This window comes from Vigna umbellata, chromosome 2 (assembly GCF_029865625.1).
Source record: "Vigna umbellata cultivar VRB3 chromosome 2, Vumbellata_1.0, whole genome shotgun sequence".
Classification (NCBI taxonomy): Eukaryota; Viridiplantae; Streptophyta; class Magnoliopsida; order Fabales; family Fabaceae; genus Vigna; species Vigna umbellata.
In genome coordinates this window covers 4,326,825-4,341,649 of record NC_142166.1, presented here as the reverse complement: position 1 = coordinate 4,341,649, position 14,825 = coordinate 4,326,825, and the positions used below count along the sequence as shown (strand labels likewise).

At 30.6% G+C, this 14,825-nt stretch overlaps 3 protein-coding genes across 6 annotated transcripts; 1 reads left to right on the top strand and 2 right to left on the bottom strand.

Annotated features, from left to right (window-relative positions):
• Positions 1-136: 136 nt before the first annotated feature.
• LOC124847552 (putative receptor-like serine/threonine-protein kinase At5g57670) lies at positions 137-2,334 on the bottom strand. The gene is made up of 7 exons (XM_088107258.1): positions 2,157-2,334; positions 1,582-1,836; positions 1,262-1,419; positions 1,076-1,155; positions 839-974; positions 502-651; positions 137-193 (listed from the first exon to the last, which is right to left on the bottom strand). The coding sequence occupies exons 1-7, from the start codon at positions 2,332-2,334 to the stop codon at positions 137-139; spliced, it is 1,014 nt and encodes a 337-aa protein (XP_087963384.1).
• A 4,384-nt stretch (positions 2,335-6,718) lies between these two features.
• LOC148203237 (UPF0047 protein C4A8.02c-like) lies at positions 6,719-9,638 on the bottom strand. 3 transcript variants are annotated; one of them, XM_088105804.1, is made up of 7 exons: positions 9,370-9,638; positions 8,419-8,491; positions 8,006-8,100; positions 7,872-7,905; positions 7,430-7,484; positions 7,292-7,334; positions 6,719-7,137 (listed from the first exon to the last, which is right to left on the bottom strand). In XM_088105804.1, the coding sequence occupies exons 1-7, from the start codon at positions 9,541-9,543 to the stop codon at positions 7,066-7,068; spliced, it is 546 nt and encodes a 181-aa protein (XP_087961930.1). In that variant the 5' UTR covers positions 9,544-9,638; the 3' UTR covers positions 6,719-7,065. The 3 variants fall into 3 exon arrangements, with proteins under 3 accessions (XP_087961930.1, XP_087961932.1, XP_087961933.1); XM_088105806.1 differs by having other exon boundaries at positions 8,419-8,479; positions 9,370-9,634; XM_088105807.1 differs by lacking the exon at positions 8,419-8,491 and having other exon boundaries at positions 8,006-8,125.
• Positions 9,639-10,535: 897 nt separating this feature from the next.
• Positions 10,536-13,950, top strand: LOC148203236 (14 kDa zinc-binding protein-like). Of its 2 annotated transcripts, none has more exons than XM_088105802.1 (6): positions 10,536-10,679; positions 10,755-10,838; positions 11,811-11,906; positions 12,419-12,566; positions 13,411-13,528; positions 13,632-13,950. In XM_088105802.1, exons 1-6 carry the CDS (start codon positions 10,648-10,650, stop codon positions 13,697-13,699), a joined length of 546 nt encoding a protein of 181 aa, XP_087961928.1. In that variant the 5' UTR covers positions 10,536-10,647; the 3' UTR covers positions 13,700-13,950. The 2 variants fall into 2 exon arrangements, with proteins under 2 accessions (XP_087961928.1, XP_087961929.1); XM_088105803.1 differs by having other exon boundaries at positions 10,537-10,679; positions 11,820-11,906.
• The last annotated feature ends 875 nt before the right edge of the window (positions 13,951-14,825 follow it).

The following is a 14,825-nucleotide window of genomic DNA, read 5'->3' as shown; positions in this document are numbered from 1 at the left end:
AGAAAATAAAAATAATGGTGATTACCTGTTAGACAACAAAATAAGAGTGACTAATGAAAGAAATCAATATTAAAATGTTATCAGCCACAGGCACCAGTAATTGTCACATTAGTAATGTTGAATTTGAGAATCAGGGCTAAATCTTTCCTTTGACTTGAACACTCTGAGCCAAAAGGACAAAGGTAATCCAACTCTAACCAAATAAATAAAAAAGTTTAAAAAGAACACACCGATATTGTAAATGAGATTATTTTATTCTTAAAAACTAATTAAATATGTTTCTAGTCTTTTATAAATAAGACAATATTCAGTTTTAGTCTCTTTTTCATGTAGCATTTATAAATCAAGACTGATAATGGAAATAATGTGTTTATTTTTTAGTTGAAACCAGCATTCAACTTCAATCCTCCAGTATTTTTTTCTAGTTACATTGAACTTTATAGAAAGTTGTAAAACCTGAATGCTGATAGGAAAGTTGAGCAACAAATGTGTTTGAGGTACCTCACTCATGGTAGGTCTGCAAGTTGCAGATGCCCGAATGCACAGGGAGGCAGCAAAGGCTACTCTATTAAACTGTGTCACATCATAAGCCCCTCCAAGCCTTGGATCTACCACTTTTTCTATCTCCCCTTTGTTTAGTATTGGTTTAGCCTACGTATCAAGTCAAAGTAGCAAAAATGTTTAAACAATGTAATGTAACACTAAACATGCTCACCATTAGTCTAGCCTAAATCTAGACCAACCAAACCAAATGTGGGGTTTTGCATGAAACACGACAATTAGAATTAAGTGCTTAAATAACAAGAGTTTCAACGTCAGAGATCAATAGGGATAATACCCAGCTGTGCACGCTTTGGTGAGATCCATCCACTGGTTTCCTTCCAGAGAGGATTTCAAGCAAGAACACACCAAAGGCAAATACATCTGTCTTCTCATCCACAACTCCATGCATGTAGTACTCTGGTGCCAAATGCCTACAAAATATAGTAACAAATTCCCATTTACATCGATATAATACTACATTTATATGATGGAAAATTGGCAATCATTTAAGGAAGTAGAAAACAAAGGGTACCCAAATGTCCCTTCTATTGGGGCTATTGAGTGGTGAGTCCACTGAGATGGAAGCCACCTTGCTAGTCCAAAATCAGATATCTGCCACAATTCAATTAAAAAAAAAAAGAGAGTAAAGCTACCAAATTATCTGTTGTTGAGACACAGATTGAACTGATGAACAGAAGTAGAGTACAAATTGAAGAACCTTTGGTTCAAAATCTGCTGTTAACAAAACGTTTGAGGCCTTGATGTCCCTATGAATTATCCTCCTCTTGCAGCCTTTGTGCAAGTAGTGAAGACCACGTGCGGTCCCAAGAGCTATCTTGTACCTTGTCCTCCAATCTAAAGGAGGCAAGTTCTCATCTACATGGAACATCCACACACTAATTATTAACATCTTTTCTTTTTTCTTTTCTGCAAAACAGCATCATATGACGAATTTTGCAGCCCAAAACAGATACAGAAAAAAAAAATGCTTTTTTCATTTTCTGTTTCTTTCGTTTTTGTTGGATTTTATTAATGTACCATGAATAACAGAAGCAACAGAACCGACGGTGGATAGCTCAAAAACGAGGTAAAGTCCATTGTCAATGCAACACCCCAGAAGAGGCAACACGTTGGCATGGCGCGCGTGACCAATTGTGCCAATCTCTATCAGAAACTCCTTCTCCTTTCTCTCATCAGTTGAAGTTCTGGTGAGCCTCTTCACCGCAACTTCCTCACCACCACGCAACGTTCCCTTATAAACCTCTGCATACCCTCCTCTCCCAACCAAATTCCCTGCAAAACAAGAGAAAAAAAAAAGTCAAAACAAAGAAGCTTAGTATATCAAGCACAAAAGGTAGACTGATATCATGGCTTTGAACAAAGGTCTTCATTTGAGCCAACTTCAAGGCTTTTAGAGTTTCTAAGATTGCAACATGTCTACTTTTTTCATATTATTTTTCTTACAATGAACATAGTCCTCACAATATCGCAAGGCCATAACCAAGGACTAACTGTGCCCGACATCAAGGCTTTCGAAGTTTCCTGCATGATATCAGTGATGAAAATGTAACCGTAGCTTAACTGCAACTGCAAGTTGAAACCTTTCAAAGTACCTGAGCTAAAACCATTGGTGGCATCGAACAACTCTTCAAAGGAGAAGCATTTCCAAGAGGGTCTTAGAGGGTGCTCTTCACATGAAGGAGCCACCAACCCAACATTGTTTTCTTCCCCAAACCCGCGTTTTCCAAACGAGAAAAGCCTCTTCAAGCTGTTGCTCCGTATATACTTCATTGCGATAGGCACCAAACAGGGGACTCTGTTTTTCACGCAGAGCAGAAACAGAGAACACAAGTTGTTGTTCTTGTGACGTGAATGAAAGAGAACAACGCAGTTTCGTGAGAGTGAAGAGAGAATGAATGAAAAAGGGCTTGGAAGAGAGAATAAGTGCAGTGCATGTGTATTTTGGAGTTCGTTAGCTACTACTAAATGCGCTGTCTCGTATAAACAGGGAATGATAGAGCCTCCTTTTTCTTTTTCATGACGTATACAGCAACAGAAGCCAACAGATCTGACACGTTAGAACATGACAAAAAATGTTGCTACACCCAACAAAAAGCAACTGCTGCTAAGTATTCTTTAAAAAAAACAAAAATCATAAAAATATGTTCTTATTTTAATATTTTAGACAATCTTTGTCAAGATTCCTATTTAATCGTATCAATAAATTTGATTTTGAGATCTTAAAATTGTGTTATGAAATTTCTATCTGATTATTTATTAAATAAAAATACCCAAAAGTAATATTAAAAAAAACATTTATAACTCATTATTTATTTAAGCATAAAGTTTTAAATATCTTACTTTTTACTATATGAAATACCTATCATGTTAATTAGCTTTATTATAACAAAAACATATTTTCATGTAACCTAGCCGTGTTAAAATTTTGGATATTTCTAAACAAAATATTCATGTTATATCCGTTTAACTGGATCATGGCCCTTTTTTCATTCTTATAAGATTCCATTAGGGAATAATGATGAGCCTACTTTCAGGTTTGCTTCTATTTAAGGAGAAAGTTTCATTTATTGCTTAATTATTAAAAGTTAATCTGACATTGAGAACTCAAATTGTTGTTTTCTAATTTATGATTACGCACTTATATATGGCTAAGCATGATTATTTAAGAATATAAATAAATTTCTCCAACTTAAGACTATTTGAATTAGGTAAAATTTCTGATTGTAGAACCATGTTGCGACAAATATAGTAACAAAGTTGTGATCTGTATGCTAATCTGATCAGTCCCCACTAAAAAGTGAGAGATTCTTATTCCATTAATTAGTTCATCAATTAGTGACGTAATTTGTTCACCTTTAATACCAAGTTTATTTGCTTTTTCTTTTTCTTTTTCTCTCTTTTTTTTTTTGCGTATTAACTTCAAATTTCAAAATGTGAATTCATATTCATGGGTTTTTGGAATGAAAATGGAACTATAATTTGGAGGGAAACTTTATTATGTATCAAAATTAATGTGTAAGTGAAATTCTTTTACTCGATCTTTAAAATGGTAACTTTAAGTATGTCAATGAGAACTTAAAATTTTAATTCAAAAGAAGATGTAAGCATTGATAATTTTTTTTATACAGACGTCTACAATTACATATATTCTTATCATGAAATTAACTTCAATTTTTATAAAACAGTGAAGGCAATGTGTTTTATTTAAGTACTTTCTTTTATGAATGGTTAGGTCTTATAGTTCATCCAACATTCAAAGAGACAATCAATTATTTTCTTCTAGATGTACTATTTCACGTTTCTTTTTCAGTAGATTTTTCTTTTAATTAAGATATATTTCACAAATTTTTCATAAAAAAAAATGTAAGAAGTAGATATAAAAGAGAAAGAAAATGCATAAATTAATTTGTTAAAGCTTTCTCAAATATTTTTAAAAAATTTAGTTTAAAATCAGAATTTAAATTAATTTTATTGTTTTCTTATTTTTAATGTTCTTCTTGATGAAGATAAAGTAGTTTGTTTTCTCCACAATAAATAGGTCGCTTTCATTGAGAATTATTTGGTTAGGTTTTGTCATATGTGCTTAAAGTTTCAACTGAATCTGGACTGAAGCACATGGAACAGTTTCATGCTGAATCTACAGAAAACCCAAATTATTCTACACTTGTAAACTTTCGAAAAAAAGCCATTGTAATATTTATAATTAAAAAAAGTCAATGCATTTATTTATATCTTTAAAAATGACACGTATTACTTGTATTAAAAATTTTGTTTTTGTTTTCTTGACTATTATCTATTTATATGAGTTTGTAAAAGAGAAGTATATGATATTAATTAATATTTGTAGTGTCAATGATCTATATATAATTTATTCATTGCAAGCATGCACATAGAAAGGTGTGATCATAGTTTATCATTGGCACTACGAAAAGTCTTGTGATAGCAAACAAAATAGTTTACCTCATCTATATGATCTCTATATTTAACTTGTATTAATATGATTTATTATTGTTCAATAATTATAAAACTAGAATTAATTAATGGTTGGAACTTTGAACTTCTCACAGATAAATTTCTTTAATTATGTATAATAGAGGTAGGAATAATGAATGATATTTGGTGGTTCTGGTAAACAGTAGTGTATTTTGTATACACATGTTTTGTAGATAATGTTTCTTATAAAAGTACGAAACCAAAATCTCTTGTCTGAATGCAGTTATAAGAATGGCATATAGAGACACGTGGAGACACCAAAAGGCATGAACATGCTCAAAGGTTAAAAGTTCTAACATCATTAATCTTAATAATACATTAGTTAAACTCCCATGTCTTAGAACCTTTGGAGTAAATCATTCACTTGCTTAATCATAGCCTCGTCTCTCTATTTTCTAATTTTAGGGCAACAAGCCAGTTATTTCTAATTTGGTGTATTACTTTTTTTTCATATATCTAAATTATTATTATTACTATTGTTATACAGTATTACTATTATTGAAGTTTTGAGTTTTTTTTTTTTTAATTTGATGTTATTAATACATTCACTAATTAATATAAAATTATTGTTTTTTATTTATTTTTTATGATGCTCTTCTTAGAATTATTAATATTTTTATTTTAACATAGATGATATATATATATATATATATATATATATATATATATATATATATATATATATATATATATATATATATATATATTGACTTGAGTGAACTTCCTTTCTTATTTCATACTCAATACAAAAGATCTATGTTATCTCTAATTTGAAATGTATTTATAATTTATTTTTATATGAGAACAAATGAGAGAGCACTGGTAAATATTGTATTGAATTTTAAGTTATTTTTAGTTGGATAGTTTGAAAAAATTAGTAGTTTTTAATAACTTATTGATACATGTATTTTAAAAAAATCATATTGTTTAAATTTTGTAAAGTCTATATTTTAGTAGATTTTTATGTGTTATATTACATTAAGAAATTTAGTTTCTTATTTGATACTCCATATAAAGATTATGTATTACCTTTAATCGAAATTGTACCTTTGCAAATAAGAGGAGGTAGTATTCTAAATCGTTGAGTTAAATTGTTTATTTAGATAATTTAAAAGGATTAATGATTTTTCATTACTCAATAGTACATTGATATATGCACATTTGAATAAACATTTCACATGTTCATAAAATTTTAATTGATTACATTTTGTATTGATTTTTCGGTATATATGGAATGAAGTTAAATGAATTCAACATCTATATGAACATAAGAGAAGAGTGAAAAGAATTATACAAATTATGCATAGTAATGTTGATTGTAATTTAGTAAGATAAAGTTTAACTTATTTATCATTATCATCACAACAAAATTTCTTCTTCCTTCTGAATAAAATATTGTGTACTCTTGATTCTCAAATTAAAGAGAATAATCACATGCTCTAAAATTGTGTCCAATGCTCAACAACTTTTCATCTAATTTTAACACAAAAAGTATCATGACTCACCTTACCTCCTTATCTTGTTGTAAATCCAATGTTGTCTTTGTCTTCTACTTCAATTAATATACTCTCTATTACCTAATGAAAAAATTATACATACATAGACTTCACTATCTCTATATGATTGTTGTCCAAATAGCATACAATCTTATATTCTTGAGTTGTCTTTCAAAAAGCAAACAAGTTATCTTTATCATTATCTACTTCAACAATTGAATTTTACTACTAATTGCCAAAGAAAAAATATCCTTTTAAACATGTCCAGGCCTTTTGCTGCTATTATATTGTAGTTTATCTTTATTTCAATACTTTTTTTCTTCATTGTTGTTCTTCGTACAAATTTCACACATTATTTTAATCCTCATTTATTTCCTTTTTGTCTATAATAGTCGCTTATCCTTTTTGTCACCATTTCTCAGAAGGTTATTCTCATAGTTTCATTTTCCATTTTGGAGTTTGATAGACATAGTAACTAATAGAATAAAACATTTGAAATCAAATTATAGAAAGTGATTTGCATATCAAATTATCAATTCAATGTGTAGTCACGAGCTGAAACACAATATTAGTTTTTTAAATACAGCAAGACCTTTTATGGCGTGTATGGCCACCCGTGAGACATATTAGACCATAAAGTCTTGGAAATTGGGAAACAAAGTCACTTTCAAGCCAACTAATAAGAGTTCCTTAATTAGCTCTGTAAAACACGAACAACGTCTTCCATGAATTCCACACATCATACACTTTGTACTAGTTTTTAATATTTTCAAGAAATATATACAAGAGCTACCAAAGAACAGCAACCACCCAGTTAAAGATTGGTAGTTGGTAGTTGCTATCTCAGCATGAATATTGAACTACTCTTAAAACCTAAGTCTTTCATATGAAAACACCCACTCAATGATCAGCTAGTTACAAGATCATTTCATGAAATAACTAAGGTCTTCTTCTGATAAACTTCTTAAATAAAACTTACGAAGATGAAGTGGAGCAAATATACTTGAGCAGCTCATATTCCATTAAGAGTGACCACAACCGTACGCGGTGTAGGATAATCTCGATGTTCACAAAGCCATATACCCTTAAGCATAAAGAAAAATAAATTATGTTTTATTAATAACATAAAACACATTAATTGATGAAATATTTGGTCAGATTAGAAGAAAGTGGGAAGAAAAAACATGAGAACCAGTTTAGTACTATAGTATTGAGCAGGATATAGCTAATTTTTTTACCTGCCAGGTCCCCATATTAAGCTTTCCATTTGTAATTGGTATCCTGAAACCACATTATATATCATTGAAATGCAACTGCTGATATATTTTTGTAGCATAATGAATCAATTCAAAGAATATATATAAAATATATCTTACGTGAGTGCACAACCAAACATCGATGATTTTATGTGTGCCGGCATGTCATCTGGTCCTGCAAAATATGTATGTGCAAACTGTTGAAGTTAACACTTGTTTAACATTCCATACTTCAGTTAGTCCGTCAACAATCAAATATTATCATCTTACTTTAAATTATATTAATATCATGTTCAATAATTTCATATTTATTAGAAGTCGAAGCTTTATTTTTAAAAATGAAAAAGAAATATTTAAACTATTTATGTTTCGAAACATAAGTAAGACGAAACTATTAGACATTATAAAAACACGATATTAATTTATATTTGAATACATTAATTAAATTTTTTATAAATCTTTCAGGTTTTAAGATATTTTTTATTCTTACTAAGGGCATCCTAACAATTATCATAGAGTTATATTATCCCTTAGTACAGTAGTGAAAAAAAAAAAAACTAACCCTCTAAAGTGTGCTTCCATGGCGCAGATGGGCCCTGCAAAGTATATATACATTTGAAAATTCAATTCAAGGCCCTTTTTAGATTAAAATAAATTTATATAAATATTAATATAAGAACTAAGCAGAAAACGAACCTCTGGAACTATCTGATTGAGGAATGTTTCTGTGTCATCTCGAACATCATAGTCATAATTTTCATTGATGGTGAGAGAAGCACTAGTGTGATGCACTATATGTGTAGTTAGGAGTTCATTCTATCAAGCCCAAATTGGATTCAACATCATAACAATTCAAAGGATATTTGTTTTTGCACCCATATTTCTCCATTTGCACCCTCATAAATATGAAATTCCTTACTTTTTTTCTTAAAAAATATATTTTTATACAACACATAGATAAGGGTGAGAAGACGGCAAGAGGGCTACGACGACAAGGAGTGTCAGTACCATTGGGGTGCAAAACGAAATTATAGAGGTGCAAAACGAAATTATAGGGGTGCAAAACGAAATAACGGAATATAAAAGGACCAATAAATGAATTTACTTACAGAAGAGATGGGCTAGGCCACACTTGAATCCAGACAATTCTAGCCCAACTTCTTTCAAAATCTGAGCCGATGGCTATTCTTGGTTTAATAAAATCAACTATTTGAAAGCAATTATATGTAATAAACAACAGACTATATTCACGCAATAAATTAGAATTAAAAGGAAAAATTGTAATATCTTCCTTTTAAATGATTTTAATTTTTTTCACTATTAGTCTATTAATTTTAGAAAATTCATTTTATTCAAGCTCTATGAACTTTTAAATTAATTTTTATGAAATTTTAAGTGGGTATATGAGGTGTATGGTTCAATTTAGTAAGAGTAAAACAAACAAAAAATTGTGTATGAAAAGACTTGAATAATAATTTAAGTTTGTATGAGAAAAAAAGAGAGATTAAAATTGTAGATTAGTCTATCAGTAAAATAAAAAGAATTGCAAAACTTTAGGACATTAATTGCATGTTCCATTAAAAGAATTGAAATCACCTCTCTAGAATATTAAAAATCATGATAGATTGAAAAATAACATGTTACATGACCCAGCACATAACATGAGAAATAGTTTTCAAAAACTGTAACTGCCAGATGACCAACTTGTTAAGGACTTGGCTTTTAACTTTACTAAAAAACTAAGTTAAAAGGACTATATAATATTAACCCAAAACAACCAAGATTTATGACACTAATAAAAGATTGTCCACTTGAAATATATGAGTTTAAACCAAAGATATATTAACTTAATATTTAAAAAATAAAGAATATTAATCATTTAAAGAGTTAAGAAGGAAGCTTATAAGATAAGATAAACCTTTGATCCTTAGACCAAAGAACTCCCCCTGATGCTCTAACTTGAAAACTTGACATGATACTAAGGTTTTTTGCTGAAACAAAAACATATACATGGGATCTACAAAGAAGGGATGTACAAACAAGTTCAAGAATTGACTCACCTTAGAAGTTACTAGATGACACCCACGTTTAAGGGGAGGCAATGTTATTGTCTTTTGAGACCACTTAGGAGCAGCTATGGAAGTAGGGTCGTTTATGGTTGCTGGGTTTGTTTGCAGTGACTTCACGCGAACGGGAACCTTAGCTGCTAAACAGATTGAAGAGACTTGCATCATTAATTCTAGTTGAAATGGAAACTAAGTGCTCAAATTAGTCTCATTATTGAGCCATGAAATCAGCCCTTTACTATATATGGTAGAATCTGTGATATAAGACAGACACTGGTTGCGATTGTGTGCTGTAAGATAATGGTGCACTTTTGACCACAAATCTATGTATAGATTTGCTGCCAGAAACCAATGGTTATGGTTGGTTGGTTCGTTGGTTGCTATTAGACCAGTTTTTGTTTGTTTATAAATAGGGTTAAATATGTTTTTAGTCCCTAAACTATTGGCCGTTTCTGATTTTCGTCCCTCTTCTAAAGTAAGGTACGATTTGGTCTTCATTCTTTAGAAAAACGTTCGTTTTAGTCCTCAAAACGTTCGTTTTTTCGACTAAAACGAACGTTTTTTAAAGATTGAGGACCAAATCGTACCTTAGTTTGGAAGAGGGACGAAAATCATCAGAAACGGTCAATAGTTTAGGGACTAAAAACATATTTAACCCTTATAAATATAAATCTTTATCAGTATAGTTTTAGAAACTATACTATTGTTTGAAAATGTTTTGAAGAGTTATTTTCACTCAAATAAGTTAGATGTTTTGTTTTGTGATAATTAACATTTAATTTTATTATTATTATTATTATTATTATTATTGTGATCCTTAATTTTAAATTTAATTTAGTCTGATATTAAAATCTCAATCCATCGCGTCAAAATTGGAATTATTTTGATTATTTAGATATTCTAAAAGTATTGTAATTCCAAACAAATCTTAATAACATCCAACATACGTAGATTACTCTTTCGACTTGCTCAATTAAATATTTTTAATATATATTTTTTCATCTTTTTTTAATATACTACCTCCACAAATAGGAAAGAAAATTATTTATTTATATCAGTTGTCTAAAGTCCTTTTCCTTTTGAGGTTTAGATAGTAGTGAACTAGTGCCATTACAAATTGTTTGACTATTTTTTTGTTTAACTATTTTAAAAATTATGAATACTATCTTTGAAATATACATATCAAAATAATGATAATAAAATTAAATTTAATATTTTAAAAATGAGTGTAGATGAACTGCGAAGAGAGTGTCCCGGTCACTCAGTGAAGCAATGGCAGCGACAATTCCTTTCTCTCTGCTGAGGTACGCTTTCTCTTTCGTTTTCATCTTCTCTCACTTCCGTCTAATTTCTTTGGTTTCTCTTCGAATTCGTTGCAGGAACTGCTCGCCATTGAAACTGGCAACACCTTTCGCTCGCAGAGGCTCCAACTTTAATCTTCTTCTCCCTCTTCAACCACGCAGGTTTCTGTTTCTCTCCTCGCTTTTCTGATCGTTTAACCACTTTTTGTCTTAATTTCTGGAACTGAGCAAAAGTTTAGCGCTGATTGAACTTTCAATTTTTGTAATTATCTACTTCTCATTTACCCATCGCAAATTATAGTTTGCAATTTTTTTCAACTGTTATTAGAGAATGCGTGTTAGAGAGAGTGTGACTGCATTACTCATTTATGAAAATAGGAATTAGAATTTTAATTTTTTTTTTGTCAAACTGAACCATTAGAAGAAGGCCTCCGGACCCAATTGTTGTTATAAATTGACTAGCCTCTTACGGATCTCTTTTGTAGAGTTCGTACCGAGGGCCATAAGTTTGATACCGATGTCTTATAAATTCTTCCCATGGAAGAATATTTACATGACATAAAGTTGAATACCCTAAGTAATAAAATCCTGAGTCACAGAATAAAAGAGATATTCTTTTGTCTTGAAAACATTTATTTCTGCTAATAACTGAATAAAAATTTATTAAAAGTGTGGGTCTTACAAAACTTTGCGGTGGAATAAGAATTGCTTGGAGATCTTAGATATGATATAGCATAGCGAGATGCACAAAAGGAGAATCAAGACATAGAGATGAGTTTCGCAATGAAGATAAAATATGTGGGGTGGGATAAAATATTTGATGTGATACTTACGGGCTGAGACTCTCCCACCTTTTGGATTAGTTATTTGTGTTGGACTCTGCTCTTGTACCTAAGTCTTGACAGTTGTTTTAAAGGATTTATATATGTTATGATTGGCATTGTTACAAATGTTTGGGATTCATCTGCTATTAGTCATAGTTAAAATCTAGTGTTTCTGTTGATTTGAAATATACATGTTTGATTTTCATCTTATTCGAAATTTTGATTTACCCTTATTTGGAGTAAGTAGAGACTGTACCCTAGCTATGGACTTGCTCTGTGATCTATAGATGTTTTTTGACATCTTGCTTAGTTGTTACAGGTTGGGCTTTAGTACTCATGCCACGAACAATGAAGAGGCCGCAGCAAAAGCAGCTGCTGTTAATTTTGACAGTGAAGCTCCTACAATGTAACAGCCTTTTCACCTGTAGCATGATTTTATTTATTTATTTTTTATTATCGTTTTCTTCTAATTCATGGATGTCTAGTTATATTGTCATGATTATTGATTAAACTAAAATACATCGGAATGCAAATTTCACTGCATGATATCAATTTTCCAAAAAGATTCCACCAATATTGAATTTTATCCTTTTGTCTCACTCTAAGAATGATGTTAAAGATGACATTGGTTTTACATTGAAGGAGTTCACTGAGATGTAAAGATTTTAAGTCTCTACAGGTTTCCCTTGCAAATGATAACTGTGATAGTCAATATGAATATTTGGGACTGGTAAATATAATCCGTGTAGTATGGCTGGAACCCTTTTGGACTTCATACTATATGCAAGATCTGTATTTCTTGATATTTATGGATTCACCGGCACACACATGCACAGATGCATGCAAACTTATAATTCCTTAATCTTTTTGTTGTGTTTTTTGTCCTTGTTAATATTGTGATCTCCATTTCCTTTCCAGATTCGATAAGATCATAAATAAGGAAATACCTTCAAGTATTGTATACGAGGATGAAAAGGTTCTAGCATTTCGAGATATTAATCCGCAGGCTCCAGTTCATGTTCTAGTCATTCCAAAATTTAGAGATGGATTAACACAACTCGGAAAGGTCAATAATCGCCCTTTTTATACGTGTACACTGACAACAAGTTGTACATGATTCTTCTTTTTAGTGATTCTTTCGCTTTTACCCCTATTCTAGATACTAACATCAAGAAAAAATACAACGATTTATTATGTATATAACTTCCTGTATAATATTTAGGTGAATAGCTTTTTGGAAAAAGTCTAATTTCTCATGAAGGTTTGTTAACTGAAATTGTTATGCCTATTAAGATGTTTTTGTGGAGCCCCGCGAGTGGAAGATACGAAGGATCATTGAAAATAGCAGAATATATAACTTGTCAGTGAGGTCCCTAAGGAAACAAGTCTTGATGAATAGAAATTCAGTAATTTTACATGCTTTTCTAAGAGGAAGATCAATATGAATTTAAACAGAACAAAAATACCGATTTCAGGTACTCTGAATATGTTGGTTTTGAATTTGTGAAGTATCTTATCCATAATAACCAGAGTACATTATTTTCGTTTTCGTCTCATGGTAGTCTAATTTTGAATATATTTTGACATTATAGAGCCCCAAAAAGTTACATTTTGATTATAATTTTCTTATCTTCAATCTTTAATTAATATTGCTTTATAGCTGGTTCTCGGATTTTTTGTTAATTTTAATCATTGAGTTATTTGGATGTCTCGTTAGATAGCAACATTACACTGTTTTGTTTTATGATCTGATTTGACAATTTTAAAGAACCTCTAGTGTTTATATGCCAAAAGAGGAGCACATATTTCTTTAAGGCCACTCCATCACTGTAGGATATTTTCCGATCTCTCTGTTTGCAGCAAGGAAAAGATGAGCTCTTTTTACGTGATATAAAAATCTTCTTTTGCAGGCTGATAGTAGACATGGGGAAATATTGGGTCAACTTCTGTATGCTGCAAAAATAGTAGCTGAGAAAGAAGGTATCGTTGATGGATTTCGTGTTGTCATCAACAATGGTCCGAGTGCCTGTAAGCTTGTTTCTGGTCAACAATTTGCTGGATTTTTTTTACTTGCTTATAGTAGTGCAGCAACCTACTAACTTTATCTTCTCATACTCTTTTATTTTGTTAGGTCAATCAGTGTATCATCTGCACTTGCATGTATTAGGTGGGAGACAGATGAATTGGCCACCAGGTTGAATTCTTGTAAATTATAACTTGAAAATTTCTGATGAATCCCATGGATATTTCTCCTCCAAGAGCTGTAATTTTGTGACCTACGTATAAATAATATAGGAACAAGTAATCCTACAGTTTTTGGTTAAATGATTGTTCAGCGGAAGCTTATATGTAATTATTAGATAGAAATGGTGAAATGTTCGTTAATTTTTACTAGGAAAACCTAATATTTTTATGTCTCGAATAATAATATTAGGTAGAATATTTGGCCATCTTGCCGCCGAATGGATTTTATTGTCATAACTTCCATCAACTTTTCATGATTTTTTACTGTGATTGATTAATTCTGTGGTAAGCAAAGTAGACTATTCGGTTGCAATGGAAGAAAACACTTCTCGCATATTTTAGTCTATGATTTAATCTTATTTTGATGTAAGAAACTGTCACATACGATTTTAAGTTAAAAATATTTTTGGTGCTGTACATGTCACATTAACTTCTAAAAAAATGGGTTTTAATTTCTATATTTGTAATTTTTTTTGTTCCTATTATTCCATGTTATCAAATACTGATATTAACATGAAGTTATTATTATGAAGTGTAAAAATCGTTTAAAAATTTATTCTTAAACATGATTTTGGCTTAGGAAATTTGAGAGATGATCCTTCATAAATTTGTAACTACAATTTGTTATCAACATTAAGGCATTTCCAAATTGTTATTCATTCTTAAGATTCCATAATTGCAACTTCTGAAAAACATGAACTTTATATTTGAAGAAATAAGTGCTCTATTTAGGAGATTAATTATAAGGTTTACATGTTTCCATATATATATATATATATATATATATATATATATATTCTTAACTCTACCTAGCCGCCTTTTCTTATTGAAAATCAATTATTCAATCATTAATGTTCTCACCAAAATCTAACGCGCTGAAGGACTTTTTCATATCTGCGTCGTTGACTCTGCGCTTCCATATTCAGATCAGAACTTCCCGTTTGGCGTTACCTTTTCATTGGACCCGACTCACAGATTTTCTGTTCAAAGGCCAAAATTTGTATTGCTCGCCAATTAGAATAAGGAATATCATATCGGTCTAAATGATATTTAACCCAACATTTTTAAATAAACTTTCGCA